Source organism: Fukomys damarensis, unplaced genomic scaffold (genome assembly GCF_012274545.1).
Source record: "Fukomys damarensis isolate Sample0158 unplaced genomic scaffold, DMR_v1.0_HiC HiC_scaffold_39, whole genome shotgun sequence".
Taxonomy (NCBI): Eukaryota; Metazoa; Chordata; class Mammalia; order Rodentia; family Bathyergidae; genus Fukomys; species Fukomys damarensis.
Genome location: NW_022900951.1, coordinates 32,803,387 through 32,821,800, shown reverse-complemented (window position 1 = coordinate 32,821,800; position 18,414 = coordinate 32,803,387). Strand labels below are relative to the sequence as shown.

At 37.0% G+C, this 18,414-nt stretch overlaps 1 protein-coding gene across 1 annotated transcript; it reads left to right on the top strand.

Annotated features, from left to right (window-relative positions):
* Positions 1–15: 15 nt before the first annotated feature.
* Dynlt3 (dynein light chain Tctex-type 3) lies at positions 16–9,063 on the top strand. The gene is made up of 6 exons (XM_010636225.3): positions 16–175; positions 366–424; positions 1,883–1,924; positions 6,023–6,146; positions 6,964–7,041; positions 7,339–9,063. Exons 1-6 carry the CDS (start codon positions 16–18, stop codon positions 7,413–7,415), a joined length of 540 nt encoding a protein of 179 aa, XP_010634527.1. The 3' UTR covers positions 7,416–9,063.
* The last annotated feature ends 9,351 nt before the right edge of the window (positions 9,064–18,414 follow it).

The window sequence follows — 18,414 nt, the reverse complement described above, 5'->3', positions numbered from 1 at the left end:
GGGGAAAATGTGGACATGGAGTGGCGGGCACCGCCCGTCTGCCAAACTGGCCTTGGAAACCGGTCTTCCCGCTGCCTCCTCCGCCCTTTGGGTCCTCAGAAGCAGGTGCCCCAGCCCAGCTGCTTGAGACCTTACTGGCACTACGGCTCCTGCTCCTGGGAACTCGCTCCTGGGGGTAGGGAGGAGGGGTTGGAAGGAGATGCTTTACAGATTAGGAGCCGTTGCTTACCGAGTCAAGTTTCCTAAGCCTCACCGAAATCTCACGATGTCAGTTGCTGTTACTGATGAGAACTATTACTTCATGGCGACTGAAGTGCTCTAAAGTTAAAACTGCTTGGAATGACAGGTGCTCGTTTTGAATCCAGGCCGCTGCCTAAACTGCAACAGCTCTTGCTTCATTGCAGCTACTTGGAGGGTGGAGCCTGTAGGATCCCGGCATAACTTGTGACAGTTTGCAAAGGCAAGATAGAGAAAGACATTTTGTGTCCAATGGTAGCACTGGCGAATGATGCAGGAAAATAAAAATAATTCTGTCGCAGAGATGCAGCATAAAACGATGCATTAGGTTCTTAGAAGGGTTTTCGGGTTCAGTGGGAATCTTTGAGGATATGAGCATTGTACAGAAGCTAAAGCCGCATTTAACTAATTCTGCGTCACAGGTGACACACACACTTACACACAGTGGTATTCTTATTTTTTAAAAATAAGAATTTGAAGCTGGAAGTGGTGTAACATGCCTATAATCCCATTACTTGGGAGGCTGAGTCAGGAGGATCACTATTTCTAGCCGCCTGGGAAACTTAGCAACTCAGTGAGACCCTATTTAAAAAAAAATATTTTGATTTGTAGACCAAATTTGACAGCAGATAAGGATATGATTTTAGGGTAAAATAATTTCTAATAGGGCCAAAATGTGAAACCTCTTTTCATAATACTCCTAAATATTTAATAGTATTACTCCTACTACCTAGTAATAGTCTTTTCATAATACTTCTAAAAACTTAGGAGTCATATTTCATTCTTTGGTTTTGGAAAACTTCTGGAGGGTAATCAAATGAGTTAAACATTTTAAATCTATACTCAAAATTGTAATTTCAGAATTAACCTTTTGAAGTAATTATAAGTTGTATGGTGTTTTTTTTCAAACCAAATTACGGATGCTAAAAGCACCTAAAAATGTCTCTGTAGAATTAACTCTTACATTACCTGAAGTGTCTTGGTTTAGATTTCAGTCTTATCACATAACCTAGTTCTGTGCTTTAGGACACTAGAATGTTATCGACGGTTGCTGTTAATTCAGGATCCTACTCCAAAGGAAAGACTTAAGTTCGGGGACCAGTTTATAGTGTTAAAGTGATGTTAATGCTGAATGATCAAGTATTGTGATAATCTTTAATTGGGGAAAGCACATTTTTGTCTAGTCCAGGTTAAAAAAGAAAACTGAAAAATAACCAAAGTAAATATTCTCTTCTTATGGGTCACTTTATTTTCTCACTTAGTTGAAACCATTTTCAGTATACTAATAACACATAAATCTTCACAACCCCTTCCTTTTTATTTCATAAGCTTTACAATACAATGATTCTCAATCTAGGATGTTCATCAGAATCACTAGTATAAAGCACTTCTGCAAAGGATGTAGCTTCCCAGGTTCTTCCCAGACCTAATGAACTAGAATCTTTACGGAGAGAAATGGGGAAAGCATTCTGTATTTTTTCAGTGTTTGGGGCAGAATTGACATGATGTGTCTTACCATCCTATTATTATGGTCTCCCGTCACTAACCCCTGTCTAGGCCAGCCTAAGATATTCTCTGCCTTGTTGAATATACACATTTGCAAAGCCTGTGTTGAAAGCAGATTTATCTTGTGTCTTCTATTTAGGTGGGCTTCAATGCTGATGAGGCTCACAATATCGTCAAAGAGGTAAGTTATACATAGTCATTTTGAAGCTTACTGCACTGATGGCAGTTTAAAAAAAATCTATTGTTTTGATTTTTACTTCATGGCTAGAAACAGTGTTAAAACAACAAGATTTTAAACAATCGTGAACTCTTTATAGGGGTGCTTCTGTGTTTTTGACATGTTGAGCATCTTGGGGTTACTGTGAAAGAGATGCTTAAGGACCATTTTAGTCTTAGAAAATTGTTTTCTAAAATTGATACTCTACCTCTTTATTCCAGTAGACCATTATTTTAACGTTAATTCTATAAAAGCATATGTGCATCTATTTACTTTTTTAATGTGATATAAAAGATCCTAGAAATACCTGCCTTTGGCCATTATTTGCTGTTTTAACCCAATATAATAGGAAAAACAATCACTTCACCTCTTCTAGGCACTGATGTTATGATAAACTAAACTCTTAAGAAAACTTAGAAACATGAAACCTGGTCCTTTTTTAGGCCGATAGGAAGGAAATTCTCTTTGGGAATCAATTCTGTCAGAAGAACTTTAGTTATTCTAATGGTACTAGTACAGATTACACTGTGGGAAAGGTAATTATGAACATTTTAGTAGTGTTTAGTCATCTCTAATTCTGCCAACTCCTAGTAAAATCTGAGCTAGCCCAGAAAGCGATCTTATATGGCTGTTGGAACCTGCTTCCTAGCAAGCCCTGACTGCATTAAGTCTGGGCTGGATCAGCATTGTTCCATGGTCAATCCATCCTGAGTCAGTGCCTCACCTGCCTGATTGCTCCCGGGGCACCTGATCATCCAGAGCTCATACATGTCTGGCTTGTACACCTAGAAACAACTGAGTGTCTGAGACGGCTAGATAGGCACCTGAAAATCCTGCCATATTTTAATAGGTCAAAATCATGTATTAGAAGCATATAGTGCAGAAGCATTTATTTATTAAAAGCATAATGATTATTAAAATGATGTGAAAGTACAAATGAAAAAAATTTGAAAGTAGAGATTAATGAGAAGGATGAGAGTGATACCAATCTCATTTTTCAAAATAGAAAATCAAGAGCAATTATTCTTGCTCAACAGAACATAAAAGAAAACATGCTAGGACTTTGGTGGGGTCTCTAATTAGCGCCTTCTTCCTTACTCAAGTTCTGAACCAGATAAAACAACAATAGAGTCATCAGAAAAAGGACAAAACACCTCTTTTATGGATAAAACCTAGATAGATAACTGTAGGTTGTTTTACTTACCTGTGCTTAGCTCAGACCTTGGAAGATACCCAAGGGAAAGCTTCATTCAGCACATAGAAACTCTTACCCAGGCTGATGCCTTTCTTTGATCTGGGTAGAGAGTCCAGGAGAAACAAAAACCCAAGTCCAAGGTGTTTATCAAACTTAAGTCCAACAGCGATAGTCACCCACCAGCTAGATAACTTACTCCTTTTCACAAGGAAAATAAATAACTTTTGGGATACAAGGCTGGGAATATTAAGGAAAAAATCTGTGCACAAGGAGCTGTCGGGAGTGGAAAAGAAACATGTTCTGAGAAGAAACATGTTTGATACTATATATTGAATTAAAAATAATAACTAAAAATCTCTATTTTAAGAGGGGTGGGAGGAAGGAGACAGGTAGCTTAAGGGAAATAAATTGTCCTCTGTCATAGTAGGGGTTTTATGGATGTTGTTGATAATTCATAAATCAACAACTATTGATATAAATGTAATTTGGAGGTATATTATTCTTAGAAAAATAAACAGGCAGTTGTACACTGAAGGTGTTTTCCTCTCGTGAATGGGATTGGGGGAGGGGAAGGAAAGGGTGAGGAGGTACACTTCTATATATGTCACTCTAATGCTTTATTGAATTAAAAGAACTATCCTGCTTAAACTGGGGTGTACATACTTGGCAGTGGCTAGGTGGTTCTAGAAGCAACTATATTTTAGAGCACGAAATAAATGGTATTTGAAAGAAAGAGTTACGCAGTATAAATAATTTAACTGAAAACTTTTTTTGGGGGGTAGTGGGGATTGAACTCAGGGTCACATGTTTGCCAGGCAGGCGCTGTGCCTCTGGACTAAATATCCAGCCCCAGAAAACAGTTTTTATACAAACTGACCCCTTAGCATCAAAAGCAAGATTCACTTGAATTTTTTATATGAAACATAAGATTTCAAAGGAATCCCTGGTTTACACAGGTTACTTTGAGCTACATGTCTCTGCTCTTTCTTCCTCCTCTCTCCTCATGAGCCAACTTTTCTCTATCACTGAAATATTTCCACTGAGCCACTGGAGCAGCTTGAGAGTGAGCACTATGAAAAATCATTTCAGCACTTCCTAGGCAATTACATCATTTTCTCTAGTTATTTCTGTTTTCTTATGTTCTTCCCTTTAGTTCATTGTTCAGAGCCTCCATGCCAATGTCTTCTTCTACTGAACTCTTAGGGCCACTCATTTATTAGTAATATTCAGACATTTTATGTATTGGTATTAGTAGAATTTCTCCCTCCCAGAATATCCTCAAAGAAAAAATGAGTTACTAATCAAATTAATTTGGAACTTAATCTAAAGTGGATTTGATTTAAGATGCCAGAGAGTATATCAGAGCAATATTGCATCAACACCAAATATTTATTAAGTACCTGCTCTGTGTCCAGGTCCTGAATTTGGCTTTGGGAATACAGAGGTGTTTAAGGATTTCATTGTCTAGTGGGCATCTTGGTTTTTGGTAGACCGCATATTAATATTAATTAACAGGGCTATTGACAGTGGAACCTACATCCTCATATTGCTTTCTGTTTTTTAGAGCAGAATTTGGAATAGTCCTATTAGACAACCTGGAAAACAAAATCAAACAAACAAACAAAACTCCACTACTTTTACTGTCCCATTAAGGAAAATTTCTTCTGAAAAGAACAAAAGGTTAATCCCAACGTCATAAGCTTTGTAGTGATAAAACTAGGATTAAAACTGTTCTCCGGACGTTTAGTCTCCTGTCCCTCCTAATCTGTCATGCTACTGAAATTTCTAGACTAATTTGAGTCACATTAATTTTGTCAACCCCTCTAATATTTTTTTTTGACCTTTTAGTATTTGTAAAGATTTGTAAAGATCTAGCTTAGGATTCTTTATTAACATCTTTATAAATCTTTACTATAATTGTATTAAATGAAAGACACGTGCGTGCTTGTGTGTGCATTCAACTAGATTCTGAAAATGAGTGAATGCTTTATTTTCTATGCTTTATCACTTGAATATAAAAGCCGCAGAAATATAATAATAGTTTATGTGCTTACTTTGTGCCACTTACTGTGTTTGAGCACTCATTATCTCATTTTGTCCTCTCAATAACTTGATAAAATGATGCCATAATCATTTCTGTAAAGATTCAGAAAGTAGAGGTTTGAGGACGTAAGCTACTTGCTCAAGGTCACACACACGGTGGGTTGGCCTTAAAACCTAGGATTATCATTCTAAAGCCAGTGCACTCGAAGTTGCACAGAAGTGGATGCAAATGAGAACTGTGGGGAATTAGATTGGCTCTTTGCAAAGTATCTGCATTTACTTTCATTGGCAGTTATGCTAGTAGTTTTATAGTTAAGCAATTATAGAATATATAATGAGAATATAATTATTATACACAAGAAATACGTTTTTCAGTTAGTCTCATCCTTTGTTTCTAGCATCTGAGCCCTAGTTTAAATCTCAGGTGTTTCAGAGCTACTCCTGAACCAATTAATATCATCCTCTTTTAATCCCCTCTTGCTCTGTAGTCACTTCATAACTTACCTTCTATGATTAGTCTTTTTTTGTGTTGTAGATATTAGAGATTTTCTTATTATCATCCCTGCTAGATCAAGTCCTTCACCACAGAAACTTTGGCACATTTATCTTTATATGACCCATAGTATTTCACAGAGTGATATCATGCTTGGGGAAATGCTTTGAAAACTTAGGCAACTAGTAGTAGAGTGTAATAAATCCCCAGCAGACACATATTTTCTAAGGTGTCTTATTGGGTTGTATATGGATTTTATGCTTTGAATAAATTTTTGTCACAATTTGTGTTTGTTCGTTTTGGCTAATTTAGCTATCCTCTGCCTTTCTAGTGCGTGGATGGGGTCTTAGGAGGTGAGGACTATAATCAGAACAATATCAACCAGTGGACTGCAAGCATAGTGGAGCAGTCGCTCACACATTTGGTTAAGCTGGGGAAAGCTTACAAATACATTGGTAAGAGTCAGTGCCCTTCCTCGCTAGTTTACCTACCTTTGTCCTAATGATTTTCTTTGGATTTTGAGAACATAAATAAATGGTAAGCACTGAAAGTGGATACTGATATGTATGAAGGGATTTTGATTATTCATTTAAAGATAGTATATAATTATACCTAAAAGAAGATTTTTCATACTCACAAGCAGCTTGAACTCCTTGCCCTGGGTAGCAACACTTTTTGCACTTGCATCAATTTCCTTTCCACTGAGATCTCCTCTGTCTTCTTTTCAGTGATTCCATGCCTCTCTGTAAGACTGTGATGTGCTGCACACTCAACTGTAAAGTGAAATACTTCCTGCATTTCTGTGTCTCAGCTCTGCCCACAGCAGAAGACACAGTTTGTCCCAGAATTTTCCCGCAATACAGTGACCAGTGGTTACAGCAGTGCTTCCCAATCTGACTGGAGTCAGGGGGCTTAAAATTGTGATGGTAGATAATCAAGATGAGAGACTTTTTTTTTAGTTGCACTGGCTATTTTTCAGTTTTTTAAAAGTTTTTTTTTTTGGCACTAGTGACTGAACCTGGGGCATTCACACTGAGCTACACCCCCAGTACCCTCTTCCACTTTTTGAGTGACAGGCTGTTACTAAATCACTACATTGCCCAGGTTGGGTTTAAACTTTGGATCCTCCTGCCTCAGCCTCCTAGAATGAAGGAAATACAGGGATATATCACTGTGCCCAGCTTTTTCAGTTTTTAGAACTCTGAATTGAAATGCTTCAATCTGACTTTTCCTCTGTCCATAAGTGTCCTCATTCTGTGACTTTATTTGTAGTGACCTGTGCAGTGGTCCAGCGGAGTGCATATGGCTTTCACACAGCCAGCTCATGTTTTTGGGATACCACATCTGATGGTAAGAGACTTTTAAGCTGATTCACATAAAATCAAACTTTTCTAGCAAAGTCAAATGGTACACTTTTTATCAAATGTGTATTTAGCTCTAATTAAATTCTCTATCAACAGAATTGCTCGTTAAACTTAGTTACAAGTATGACTTCAGAACAGTATGAAAATGAAACAGGAAAATCTAACATATTGGAAGAAATATATAAATAATATTAAAATGTATGAAAAATGTGTGTGTATCCCCTGCCCTGGTAATTTTGATGTTTTACTAATATTTCAAAGTTCTTTTCTTGTGTGTTTTCAGGAACCTGTACTGTAAGATGGGAGAACCGAACCATGAACTGCATTGTCAATGTTTTTGCTATTGCAATTGTCCTGTGACCATCTAAAAATATTGGGCTAAAGCCATTAACTTAAGAATTTGTCAGTGTATTCTTTCCAAAAAGAGTAATACTTATTACTATGTTAGATGACAAGTGTGCAATATGTTTCAAAGCTATTAACTAAACCTATTATAAGCAGGTAATCTCATTGTGTGTTAGATTACCTCATAATCTATACAGCATCATTAAATTAGGAAAAATTTGAATATTAGCAAAAACTAAATGGAGAATATGGCATGACATAAAAATATAATATATTTATACCAGCTTTTCACTATTATATACCTAAGGAAATGGTAAAATCCATTCAGAAAATAAAGCTATCTTTCAGCTAGAGAATTTTCCAGGGATAAATGTTTGACTAAAAAAGCTACATGGAAAAATGTGGACAAATGACAAGAATTAGCTAACACCTCTTAGATTTTTGTTTTATTTCTTTTCCTTCCTTAGCTGTGTATAATAACTAATAACTATAACTAATGCTATAGTAGGAATTATGATTAACCTGTTCACTTTTTCTGAGAACTGGTAAATGCATTTTTTAATTAATTTTTTTTGGATTTATACTTGAGGTTATATTAAATCTGATAACCAGAAATTCCTGATTAAGCAAAATCATTTATACCATGTGATGGACAGTACATGATTCAGATAACTGCCTTACAATCCACTCATCCATGTGGAACAAACATGGAATGCCTGTGTGAACATGTTTCTCTGTTAGGCATTACAGTTATCAACTTGTTGTTCAAATACAAGTTCCTTTTGGCAGCTGTTCAGTTGGAAAAACTAGCATTTATGTTTGGGGAAGGAAAAAAATGAGATTGTTTAGAAGAGTCTGGCTGTCCACATAGAAGTCAGCAAAATGAAAAGCACTTATTGGTCACAGAATTGTAAAAGTAATTTTAAGAGTTGTACCTAGCAAGTTTAAAATGCATAAAATATGCAACTCTTAAAGGCCTTACTAGTAGTCTTAAATATACAAGTAGTAAATTTTATCATTGTTTTGGTTATAACCATTTGTAAATAATTTTAAAAAACTTATAGGGGCTGTAAACTGAATGGAGTAAAGTCTAAATTATAAATATACAATCATTAGCAAGCTATCTAATATCTCAGGGCTAAAGAACTATAGTTAAATTTATTAAGATAATAAAAGATAAAAATTAGGGTACACAGCTGGCTACCAAATGCAAAGTCAATCTGCTATTTAACCTTGAAAACAAAATCAATCATGCATATTACCATTGACAATATAGTAGAGACTGGAATCATGACTCATTCAAATTTTGGAGAAAAGAAAAGCTTAGTATTAGTCTTAAAATATTAGGGCAGTATTCTTGTAGGAATGCTACGTGTGTGCTTGTAAGTAACAACAACTTTAAGAAAAGATTAAGAAAATAAAAGGACAGAGTTTAATACAGTGCTCTGTGTTTTGAGTACATCAACAATGTTCAGTCATTACCTTTATGTTACCATATGCTGCTGGCTTTTGTGCCCCTGGAGATTATAATAGTAACCAAAATATCTGTGCAGTTAAGACTTGTTATTTTTATTATTGTTGAAGCCTGGTTTCCAAAAATCAAATTATACCTCGTGAGTTTGCTGTCTGCTCTGTTTCTAGTTCAAACCTAATAAAAGTTATCTTCCTGTGCTGTACTTTTGCTCCTGGCTGGTCATTCGGTAGCTAAAGAAATATTATTGTATTTACTCTAAAAGAGGTGGGGGTGAATATGGGATCACATACATACATACATATATGTATATATCTGTATGTATATGTATGTATGTGTGTGTATGTACATATATATATTTTGTACTAGGAATCAAACTCAGGTCTTTGTACTTATAAGGCAAGCAGCCACATACACATATTATGTAGAACAAATTTCATTAAAATAGCAACTCAAATCCAGTATTCACCATTACAGCATAATAAACTTGTATTTTTCCTGTTATGATTATGAAACAGAATTTGAATTTTTAAAATAATTGTGAAATACAGTTTGGAACTATTTATTAGCTTTTAATGATGTTTTTGGCAAGGAATTTTGTCCTATTTGTCAATTGCAATTGAGTTGTTGCTTTTTTTTAAATTAAGGACTTTAAGTTTATAAAATTAGGGTATTCAAATGTAAGTAGTAACTCAAGTTTTGTAAAGCTATAATTTTATGTTAGTAAAATACTAGTACACTGCCGAAATGATGGCAACATCTTATTACATTTTCTCTAGTAAAAAATACTTTTCTGCTCTTCTTCCCATGTTGAGTGTTAACTAATTATGAGTCATTGAATGTGTTTTCACTACTTGCATTTATCATCACATTTTAAAAGTGATCTTAGAATGGTTAAGATCACATTTTTAAAGTTTAATTTTAAAGCCGGGCATGGTGGCGCATGCCTGTAATCCCAGCACTCGGGAGGCTGAGGCAGGAGGATTGCTGTGAGTTCGAGACCAGCTGGGCTACATAGTGAGTTCCAGGTCAGTCTCAACTACACAGTAAGACCCTGTCTCAAAAAACCAAAATAAAAAAAAAAGTTTAATTTTAAAAAGTTGTCTACTCTTTGTAACCATTATTTTAAAATGTGAGAAAAGTCCATGACATTCTACAGCCAAGGAATAAGTTCTTTCATATGGCAGATGTCAAAGCAAAGTTTGAGAGATGAAGTGAAAATTTCACCCCATATGCTAGAATCTATCCAAGGTGAATTTGTTTAATCCAGAATATAAAGCTATATTTGTGACTAAGGACGATTATAGGTCCAATATCAAATAACCTGCTAAAGCCAACTTTTCACATTTATAAAATTTCCTGTGCAAGAATCTTCAACATTTATCTCTTGCAAGATTTAAATAGCCTCAGTTGTCTAGAAGATTTTAGTCTACTTTGGTTGCAAATCCTGCAGTTCTCACTCTATGTCACTCTATGCCATCCCTGGATATGAACAATATATCACTGATGTAGCTAGAAATGGCCTTTATATGCTTCGTGAAGAATGTCCCTGCCCAAAATGGGTTTCTAAGGATCTCGGGGATAAAGGTAAAACTTTCAGAGATACTTGCAGCATTGCTGGTATTGTTTGTTACATATGAAGGTGAAACATGGGCAACCACCCTCACTCGGGTTCTTAAAAGGTGAAGACCTACAGTTCTGGTGTTTGGAAGTCCAACATGGTTTTACTTGACTAAAATTGAAGTTCAGACAGGACTGCATTCCTCCCAGAGGCTCTAGGAGAGAATTTTTTTTCTTGCCTCTTTTGATCCCTAGAAGATACTTGCCATTCTTTGGCAGGTGATTCTTTTCTGCATGTTGAAAGCCAACAGTGTAGCATCTTCAGATCTTCGTTATCTGACTTCTGTTCCTTTCTCTGACTCAGAGCCTCCTACCTTTATCTTGTCTTTTTAGGAACCTGTGATTACATTGGGTACCTAATGTATCGTTTTTAGTCACAAATATAGCTTTATATTCTGGATTATAAAACATTCACTTTGGATAGATTCTAGTATATGGGGTAAAATTTTCAATTCATCTCTCAAACTTTGCTTTGACTTCTGACAGAAAGACCTTATTCTTGGCTGTAAAATGTCAGGATTTTATTCTATTCCCAAAGTCCTTAATTGCACCTGTAAAAGTCTTTTTGCCATGAACTTATTCATAGTTTCCAAGTATTGGGATATAGATATCTTGCGAAGGTTGTCATCCTGTTTACTACAACTCTGTCACCACAGAAAGTGCTGAGTATTAGTACTCTCTGTCAATATATCGAGAAAAACAGGGAATAGGCAAGAACGTGATCCATGGGATAGTGTGTGCCCCTTCCAAAAGGAACGCTGTATCTCAGCTCCAGCTGTTGTCCTCTTTTAGAAACAAGGCCGCGGTGTCGCATAATTTTTCAGTTTAAAAAATTCAGAAATATTGATTATGTTGTAAAAAATCTATCAAGTTTGAAATCTTGATATTTTTAAACATTAACATTTGGAGTTAAAGAGGTCCAATCAATAGTATACTTCTCTTCTGCATTAGTTCTGAATCAGTTAAGATAGGGGAAAGATAGATTAGTATCAAAATATTAACTTTGTGTTCTGGAATGCAACTTTCCTGAGGGCAATTGGTGTTTCTTATATTAAACTCCAGAAATAGAATTATCACCCCAGTTGAAGTCAGAAGCAGGCTCTCTCTGGGGAGCCAGCCACAAAGAGGAAAAGAAGAGGAAGCCACTCCATTATCCAGAGGTATGAGTGGGGGAATGAAGAAATATCAAGAATGTTATATGAATTGATTCTGTGTATAGAGAACCCCACAAAAGAAGACCTCCAAATGGTAATTAAGCCCTTCTCCCTCAATACTTGTCACTGAAATAGTTTCCCTGGTGTGAATAAACTGTAATAGTACATAAGATCCTAATGATCTAATGGACAATGTGAAATAGGAAGAAAAGGGCTAAAGGTGTAGGGAACGTGGGAAGGGTAGGGGAAAGGAAAGAAGGGAAAAGAAAAAATAAGAGAAAATGAAGAAATGGAAATGAAGTGTTTCTGAAGGGGGAGGGGAGGAGAGGGTGAAGGGAGGGCAGGGACAAGGGGAAAAATGAGAACAAGACCTGTCATGCAAAGGTACAAGATCCCAATAATGAATGCAACTGTACTGTATACCTAAAACGTACCAATAAACTCAATGAGCAAAAAAATACGTGTCACTGATTTGGATTTTTAAAATACTGTATACCCAGAATTATATTAACCAAAGAAAACATGTATGTGTTTCACGTATAGCACATGGGTGATCAGTTTGTCTCAGTTTCATAGTTACAGACCTAGGCATGTACCAGCCAATCCCATCACAACTCAGCTAATCAAGTCAGCTTTTGCATTGGTTCTACAAATGGTTAAGAAGCAAAGGGTAGGACATGAAGTCAGCTATGGCCCTGGAGTAAGGCCAAATCAATATGTCTGGATGCAGCTGCTATTGTTGCAGCCATGTTAGTGTGGATTAGGAGTTACCACAGAAATAATGTTCTAGGAATCACTAGCATGCTCTTTTTGGTGGCAGTTTGGCAGCAGGCAGTAAAACTTTCAAGTGCTGATATACATGACCACAGTTCTTTGGATCTATTCTCCTTAAATAATAAAATGAATAGAAAATGAGAAAAGCAAACAAGAATTTTCTTTGTAATACTACTTTTAATATCAAACTAAAAAGTGAAAACAACTGAAATGTCCACCAAAAAGAGAAGGGACAAATTACAGAGGAGAAAAAAGGGAAATATCACTTTTTCCTTCATGTATTATGTGATTTAGAATAGTTAAACAATTATATATTTATTTTTAAAACAACGTAACTTACCCAGCACATGAATACATTATTTTCATGTAAAGTATTCGAATGTAATAAATTAACAAGTTCCTGGTCTTCCATCTTTTCTGTTGTTGTGTTTTGGGTTCTTTTTGTTTCTTTGAGGCAGGGTCTCACTATGTAGCACAGGCTGGCCTCAAACTCTTGGTGATCTTTTTGCCTCAGCCTCTCAAGGGCTGAGATCACAGGCGTGCAGTCCCACACCCGGATTGCTTTTCATTTTATCTTTTGTTCTTTACCTCTTTATCCACTACCAACTGGTAAAAACTATTATCACTTTGAAGTACATGACTCCAGGCTCTTGTGTTGCATTTATATAGACATATGAATATAGTTTTTACTCACATAATATATAGGATTCTACAGGTTGCTCATTTTATGCAGCAATATACCCCATTAGCTGTTGTATTGTGTCTCACGGTATGGACGGGCTAGGTTGTCTGTTGATGAACACCTAGTTTCTCTTATTCCACTTTTAGAAACAATGCTGCTATGAAAATCTTTGCTCAAACCTCTTGGTGTCCATGTACACATACAAGCGCTTTAGAAATGGAATTACTAGGTTATATAGCATATATACATTTTATATTTTAATTGTTTTTCTGTAGTGTAAAAATATCTCTTTTGATAAAAGATAACATAATTGAGAAGCTGAAAAAAATCAAATTGTCACTCCAAATATGGCCAAAGAGGTCCTGTGCCACCTCTTAAGATTATTTGTTTAAGGGCAAGGGATTTAGCTCAGTGGTTCTGCTGCCTGCCCCGCAAGCACAGGACCTGAGTTCGATTCCCCAGTACCAAAAATAAATAAATAAATAAATAAATAAATAAATAAATAAATAAATAAATAAATGGAATTCCCTGTGACTCATAGCATAGCCCTTCACCCTGAAAAAAAAGCACAAAAATCATACACATCCCGCCTACATTTTATTGACGTGCTTGCGATAGCATATCTGTGTATGTGTATACACTCCTTACCATGGACACTTCATAGAACTTGGAACAGAGAACAAAACTAAGAATGTCACAGGGTTTAGTTTCCCATTGTAGAGTTAAAGTATTAAAGTATCTGAAATCACGGGCACCACAGTTCACCTACACTGACTTTTTTGATACTCTTAGTTTTGCCTATCTGCTTCCCGAAGTAGTGCTTGGCAGAGTGCAAGAAGCCTCTACTTTCAACCAGACTCAGTCTCCAGTTGGTTATGTGATCTCGATGTAATCATTTCAGCTTTATAAGCCATTTTTAATTAATTAAATGAAGGGGACAGATTAGCTACTTTTTTAATATTGTGGAGTAAAAATTCAAATCAAGAACCTAATATTTATTTATTTTTGGGGGTGGTACTGGGGGTCGAACTTAGGCCCTATGCGCTTGTGAGGCAGGTGCCAGAACCACTGAGCTAAATCCCCAGCCCAAGTACCTAATATTTAGGTATTTGTTACACATATGCAAATCTGCATCTTATATGTAACAGATGATTTGATGCTAAATTAACCCCTTGCATCTGTTTAGGAACTTCACTAGTGCTTTTTACTTGATGATGGGACTTTACATAATTAAAATGGGAGAAATTAAAGATCAAGTGTTTAAGGGTGGCACTAGGTTTAGACATGTAACTCAGCAGGAAATTGCTTTCCTAGTATAAGCAAGGCCTTGAGTTTGATCCCCAACACAACAAAAACGAAAAACTACTGGTGCTAATCAATAAAGCAGGTTTAAGCAGGAAGCTTGGTCAAAGCTGGCCATGATTCTGAGTCTAGAGAGGTAGAACAAAGTATCAGCAGCTCAGGCCAGAAGCCTTTGCAACATTTGGATCATATTCTTCTTTACATCAGCATACAGACACGTCTTATGAGCAAATCAAACTTTATATATGACATTTGCAAATTTCCTGACTTTTTTCTTTTGAGGGATCAGGGTAGTGTAAGAAAGGAGACTTCAGAATATTCTTCTGCTATGCCACTACTTTAGACAGTGCTTCCCAAATGTAATCTGCAGACCACCCGCAGTGGGGAAATCTGCAGTGCTAGCTGAAGTGAAAATATCCCAACTCCATCCTTGATGTAATGAATAGGAATAAGAGAATAAGTTGTGTATTACGTACACATGTTAGAGTAGAAACCATTCTTCTGCGGTGTCAACTGTGATTAGGACACATTTGAGGGTAAGATTTCCAGTTATAAACTCAGGAGTAAAATATATTGTTAGGCAGAGATAAGAGTGCACAATGAAGAATACAAGAAGGATGTGGATTCCTCCAGCACAGGAAAGTCTGGAGAGAGGAAGTCACGGACGCCAGGGTTCATAGAATGGAAGTGGACTGAGGGATAAAGTCTCATCAGAAAGGGGTAAAATGCTAGAGCTGATGGGGACTTTGAGTTGCCTATGCCAACCTCCCTGCTACAACATAAATCCTTTAAGGACACTGTCAGAGGACTATTGCCAGAGGTTGCAGGGAGCCTGAACTGAGTGAGAATTGTGTTGTATGGTCAAATGTAGTCACCAGGAGAATTTTTTCCCCATTTAACTTAATTTTTTCCCCTTCTGTTGTTGAACTCACGCAAGTAAGGGAGCATGGTCAGGCTTTGTGGAGGTGAAACTTTGGAGATCTCTACCGCAGGAATATTATACACCATGAACATAAACCTTCAGTCGGAATGGGTTTTGAAAGATACTACCTTGGCTTTTGTTGTTTTGTGTTGATTTCTCATCTGCAAGACCTGTGTCTCCCCCTGCAGTTCAGCTCTGTTGCCACCAGGGGACAGAAGGATGCCATTGATTGTGTGCTGAAGTGTAAAGTTTGAAGATTGTGCCCTCTGCGAGATGCAAAATGATGGCTCTCTGCCCACTTTGGTTCCTTACCCAAGATAGATCATTAGAGAGCTCTAGCTTTTCCTATAAGACATATCCTTTTGTTTAAATGTTTAGAATGCATCAACCTTTAAACTCATCACTCTGGAACCACATTTCCCAGGGCCCTGAATGTAAATAGGAAAAACTGCAACAGCCTCTGGTTTATAGCAACTCTTCCTCAGAAAAATCACCAGAATTCTAATACTTTCTTTTTTTTCTAGGTCTCTAAGCTTTGTTTCACTTGTATTCCTCAGTGGCCCATCCAAGGCCTCTTTTGCCCAACCTTTGAAGATACATTCTCCTTGCCTGATCTTTTCCCTCATGCAACACAGGGTTCAATCAGTAATTCATGCAGTAAATATTTACACTCAATATGTACTAGACATGATGTCAAGCTTTGGGAAAATAAATTCATAAAGCCTTACCCTCATGAAACTTACATTTCAGTGGAGAAGCAAACATTAAGCAAATAAGTTTAAATGGCAATAAGTGTTATGGAGAAATAATAAGTAGGAAATAATGAATGCGAAGAGTATTACAGGTAGCTAAATTATATAGAAATTAATACACAGGCAAAGAGGGACTGGGCTCTCAAGGAAGCCAACAGAAAGAAAAAAGATATCAGAATTGTCGATGGGGGTACATCTGAAGGCTGGCCTCAAAATAAATGGCCAGGCCTACATGCCTCCCTAAGAGATAAACAGTAACGTGGAATTATACTATAATTAGCATCAACTGGTCTGGTAAAGTCCAGATAGACATCAGACATTCAGGTGGGTGATCAGAACATCTGGACATGATCATCCTTTCCCCAAATGCCTTTGTTCTTTCCATGTACCCTTGTTACGTGAACCACTTCCCTGTTGGACCAACATTAGCTAAGCAGATGCGCTTGTAATTCTATAGATTGATGGGAGTTTGACCCACACTGTACCTACACTGTGACTTTTTTTAAAACTTTATTGGTACTTTTTAGGTATATGGTACAGTTACATTAATCATTAGAATAGTGTACCTTTACATGATGTATCTTGGTTCCTATTTTTTCCCCATTCTCCTGCCCTCCCTTAACCCCCCTCCACCCTTCCCTATTTACAAAGACTTTGTTTCCATTTTTTCCTTTTCTCGTGCTTTTCCTTTTCCCTTCTTTCCTTTCCCCTATTCTTCCTACTTCCCCTACTCCTTTAGACCTTTTCTTCCTATTTCACATTATCAATTATTATTATTGATCATCACATTATACAACTCGAACCTTATTTACACTTTTTTCACACCAGAGAAACTACTCAGTATTTACACATGTATGTCCTATTTATTTCATTTAAGAGTATGGCCTCAATGTGCATCCACTTAGCTATAAATGTCTCTAGTTTCTCATTCTTTATGGCTGAGTAGTATTCCATTTTACAGAAAAACCACATCTTTATCCAGTCTCCAACTGATGGGCAACTGGGCTGTTTCCAAGTGTTAGCTATTACAAACCGTGCTGCTATAAACATGGGTGCACATACATCACTGTGGTATGATTCTTTTAATTCTTTTGGAAAGATACCTGACAGAGGGATGGCTGGTTCAAATGGGACCTCTAGTCCTAGTTTTTTGAGGTATCTACATAATGATTTCCAAAGTGGCTGCACCAGTGTGCACTCCCACCAGCAGTGGAGAAGGGCTCCTTTCTCCCCACAGCCCCTCTAGCATTTGTTATTGGCTGATTTCTTGATAGCAGCCATTCTTTCTGAGGTGAGGTGGAATCTCAGTGTTGTTTTCTCTGCATCTCTTGAATGACCAGTGATGTGAAACATTTTTTCATATATTTATTTGATGCTTTTACTTGTTTTTCAGAGAAGGGTCTGTTCATTTCAGATGCCCATTTTTGAACTGGGTGTTTATATTTGGGGGAGATCTGATTTGTTTTTAGTTCCTTATATATTCTAGACAGTACACCTTTGTCTGAGGAACAGCTGGTAAAATTTTTTTCCCCACATTGTAGTTTATCTTTTAGCTCTATTGGTGGTTTCCCTTGCAGTGTGGAAGCTTTTTAATAAAATGAGATCCCAGTATCCACTCTGTGGCTTTGCTGTATAAATTACCCCTGACAATGGGCCTCCATGGCAATCCACTTCTGACACTACTCCTGTCTCTCAGGTGCCATTTCTCTTCCCAATAAATTTTTACCACTCTTAACCTCCTTTGTCCTTTGGAATTCATTCTTTGATTTTAGGGGACATGAACTGGGCTTACTTGACATCTAGCAGGTTGGGAGTTATATTTTTCCCTGAATCTAACTTAGGTCCTTGTGCTTGTGAGGCAGGTGGCAGAACCACTGAGCTAAATCCCCAGCCCAAGGTTGCTATTTTAGATGGGACTGTCAGAGAAGACCTCTTTCATAATGATAGTATTTCAGGTTTTTTTCCTTTTATTGAGTTTATTGGTACATATTAGCTATACAGTACAATTACATTCATTATTGGGATCGGGTACCTTTACATGACAGGTCTTGGTTCTCGTTTTTTCCCCTTGTCCGTGCCCTCCCTTCACCACCTCCTCCCCTCCCCATTTACAAACACTTTATTTCCATTTTTTCATTTTGTCATATTTACTATTTCAGTTTTGACCTGAAGGAGGTGAGGCAACAAGGCACACAGATATGTGGGAGAACAGCATTCCAGACAAAGGGAGCACAAATGTGAAAATCTTCAGCTGGGACCAATCTCAGTATGTTTAAGAGAGAGTAAGGTGGCCAGTGTCACTGAAGTACAGTGACAAAGGGATAAAGTGATGGGAAA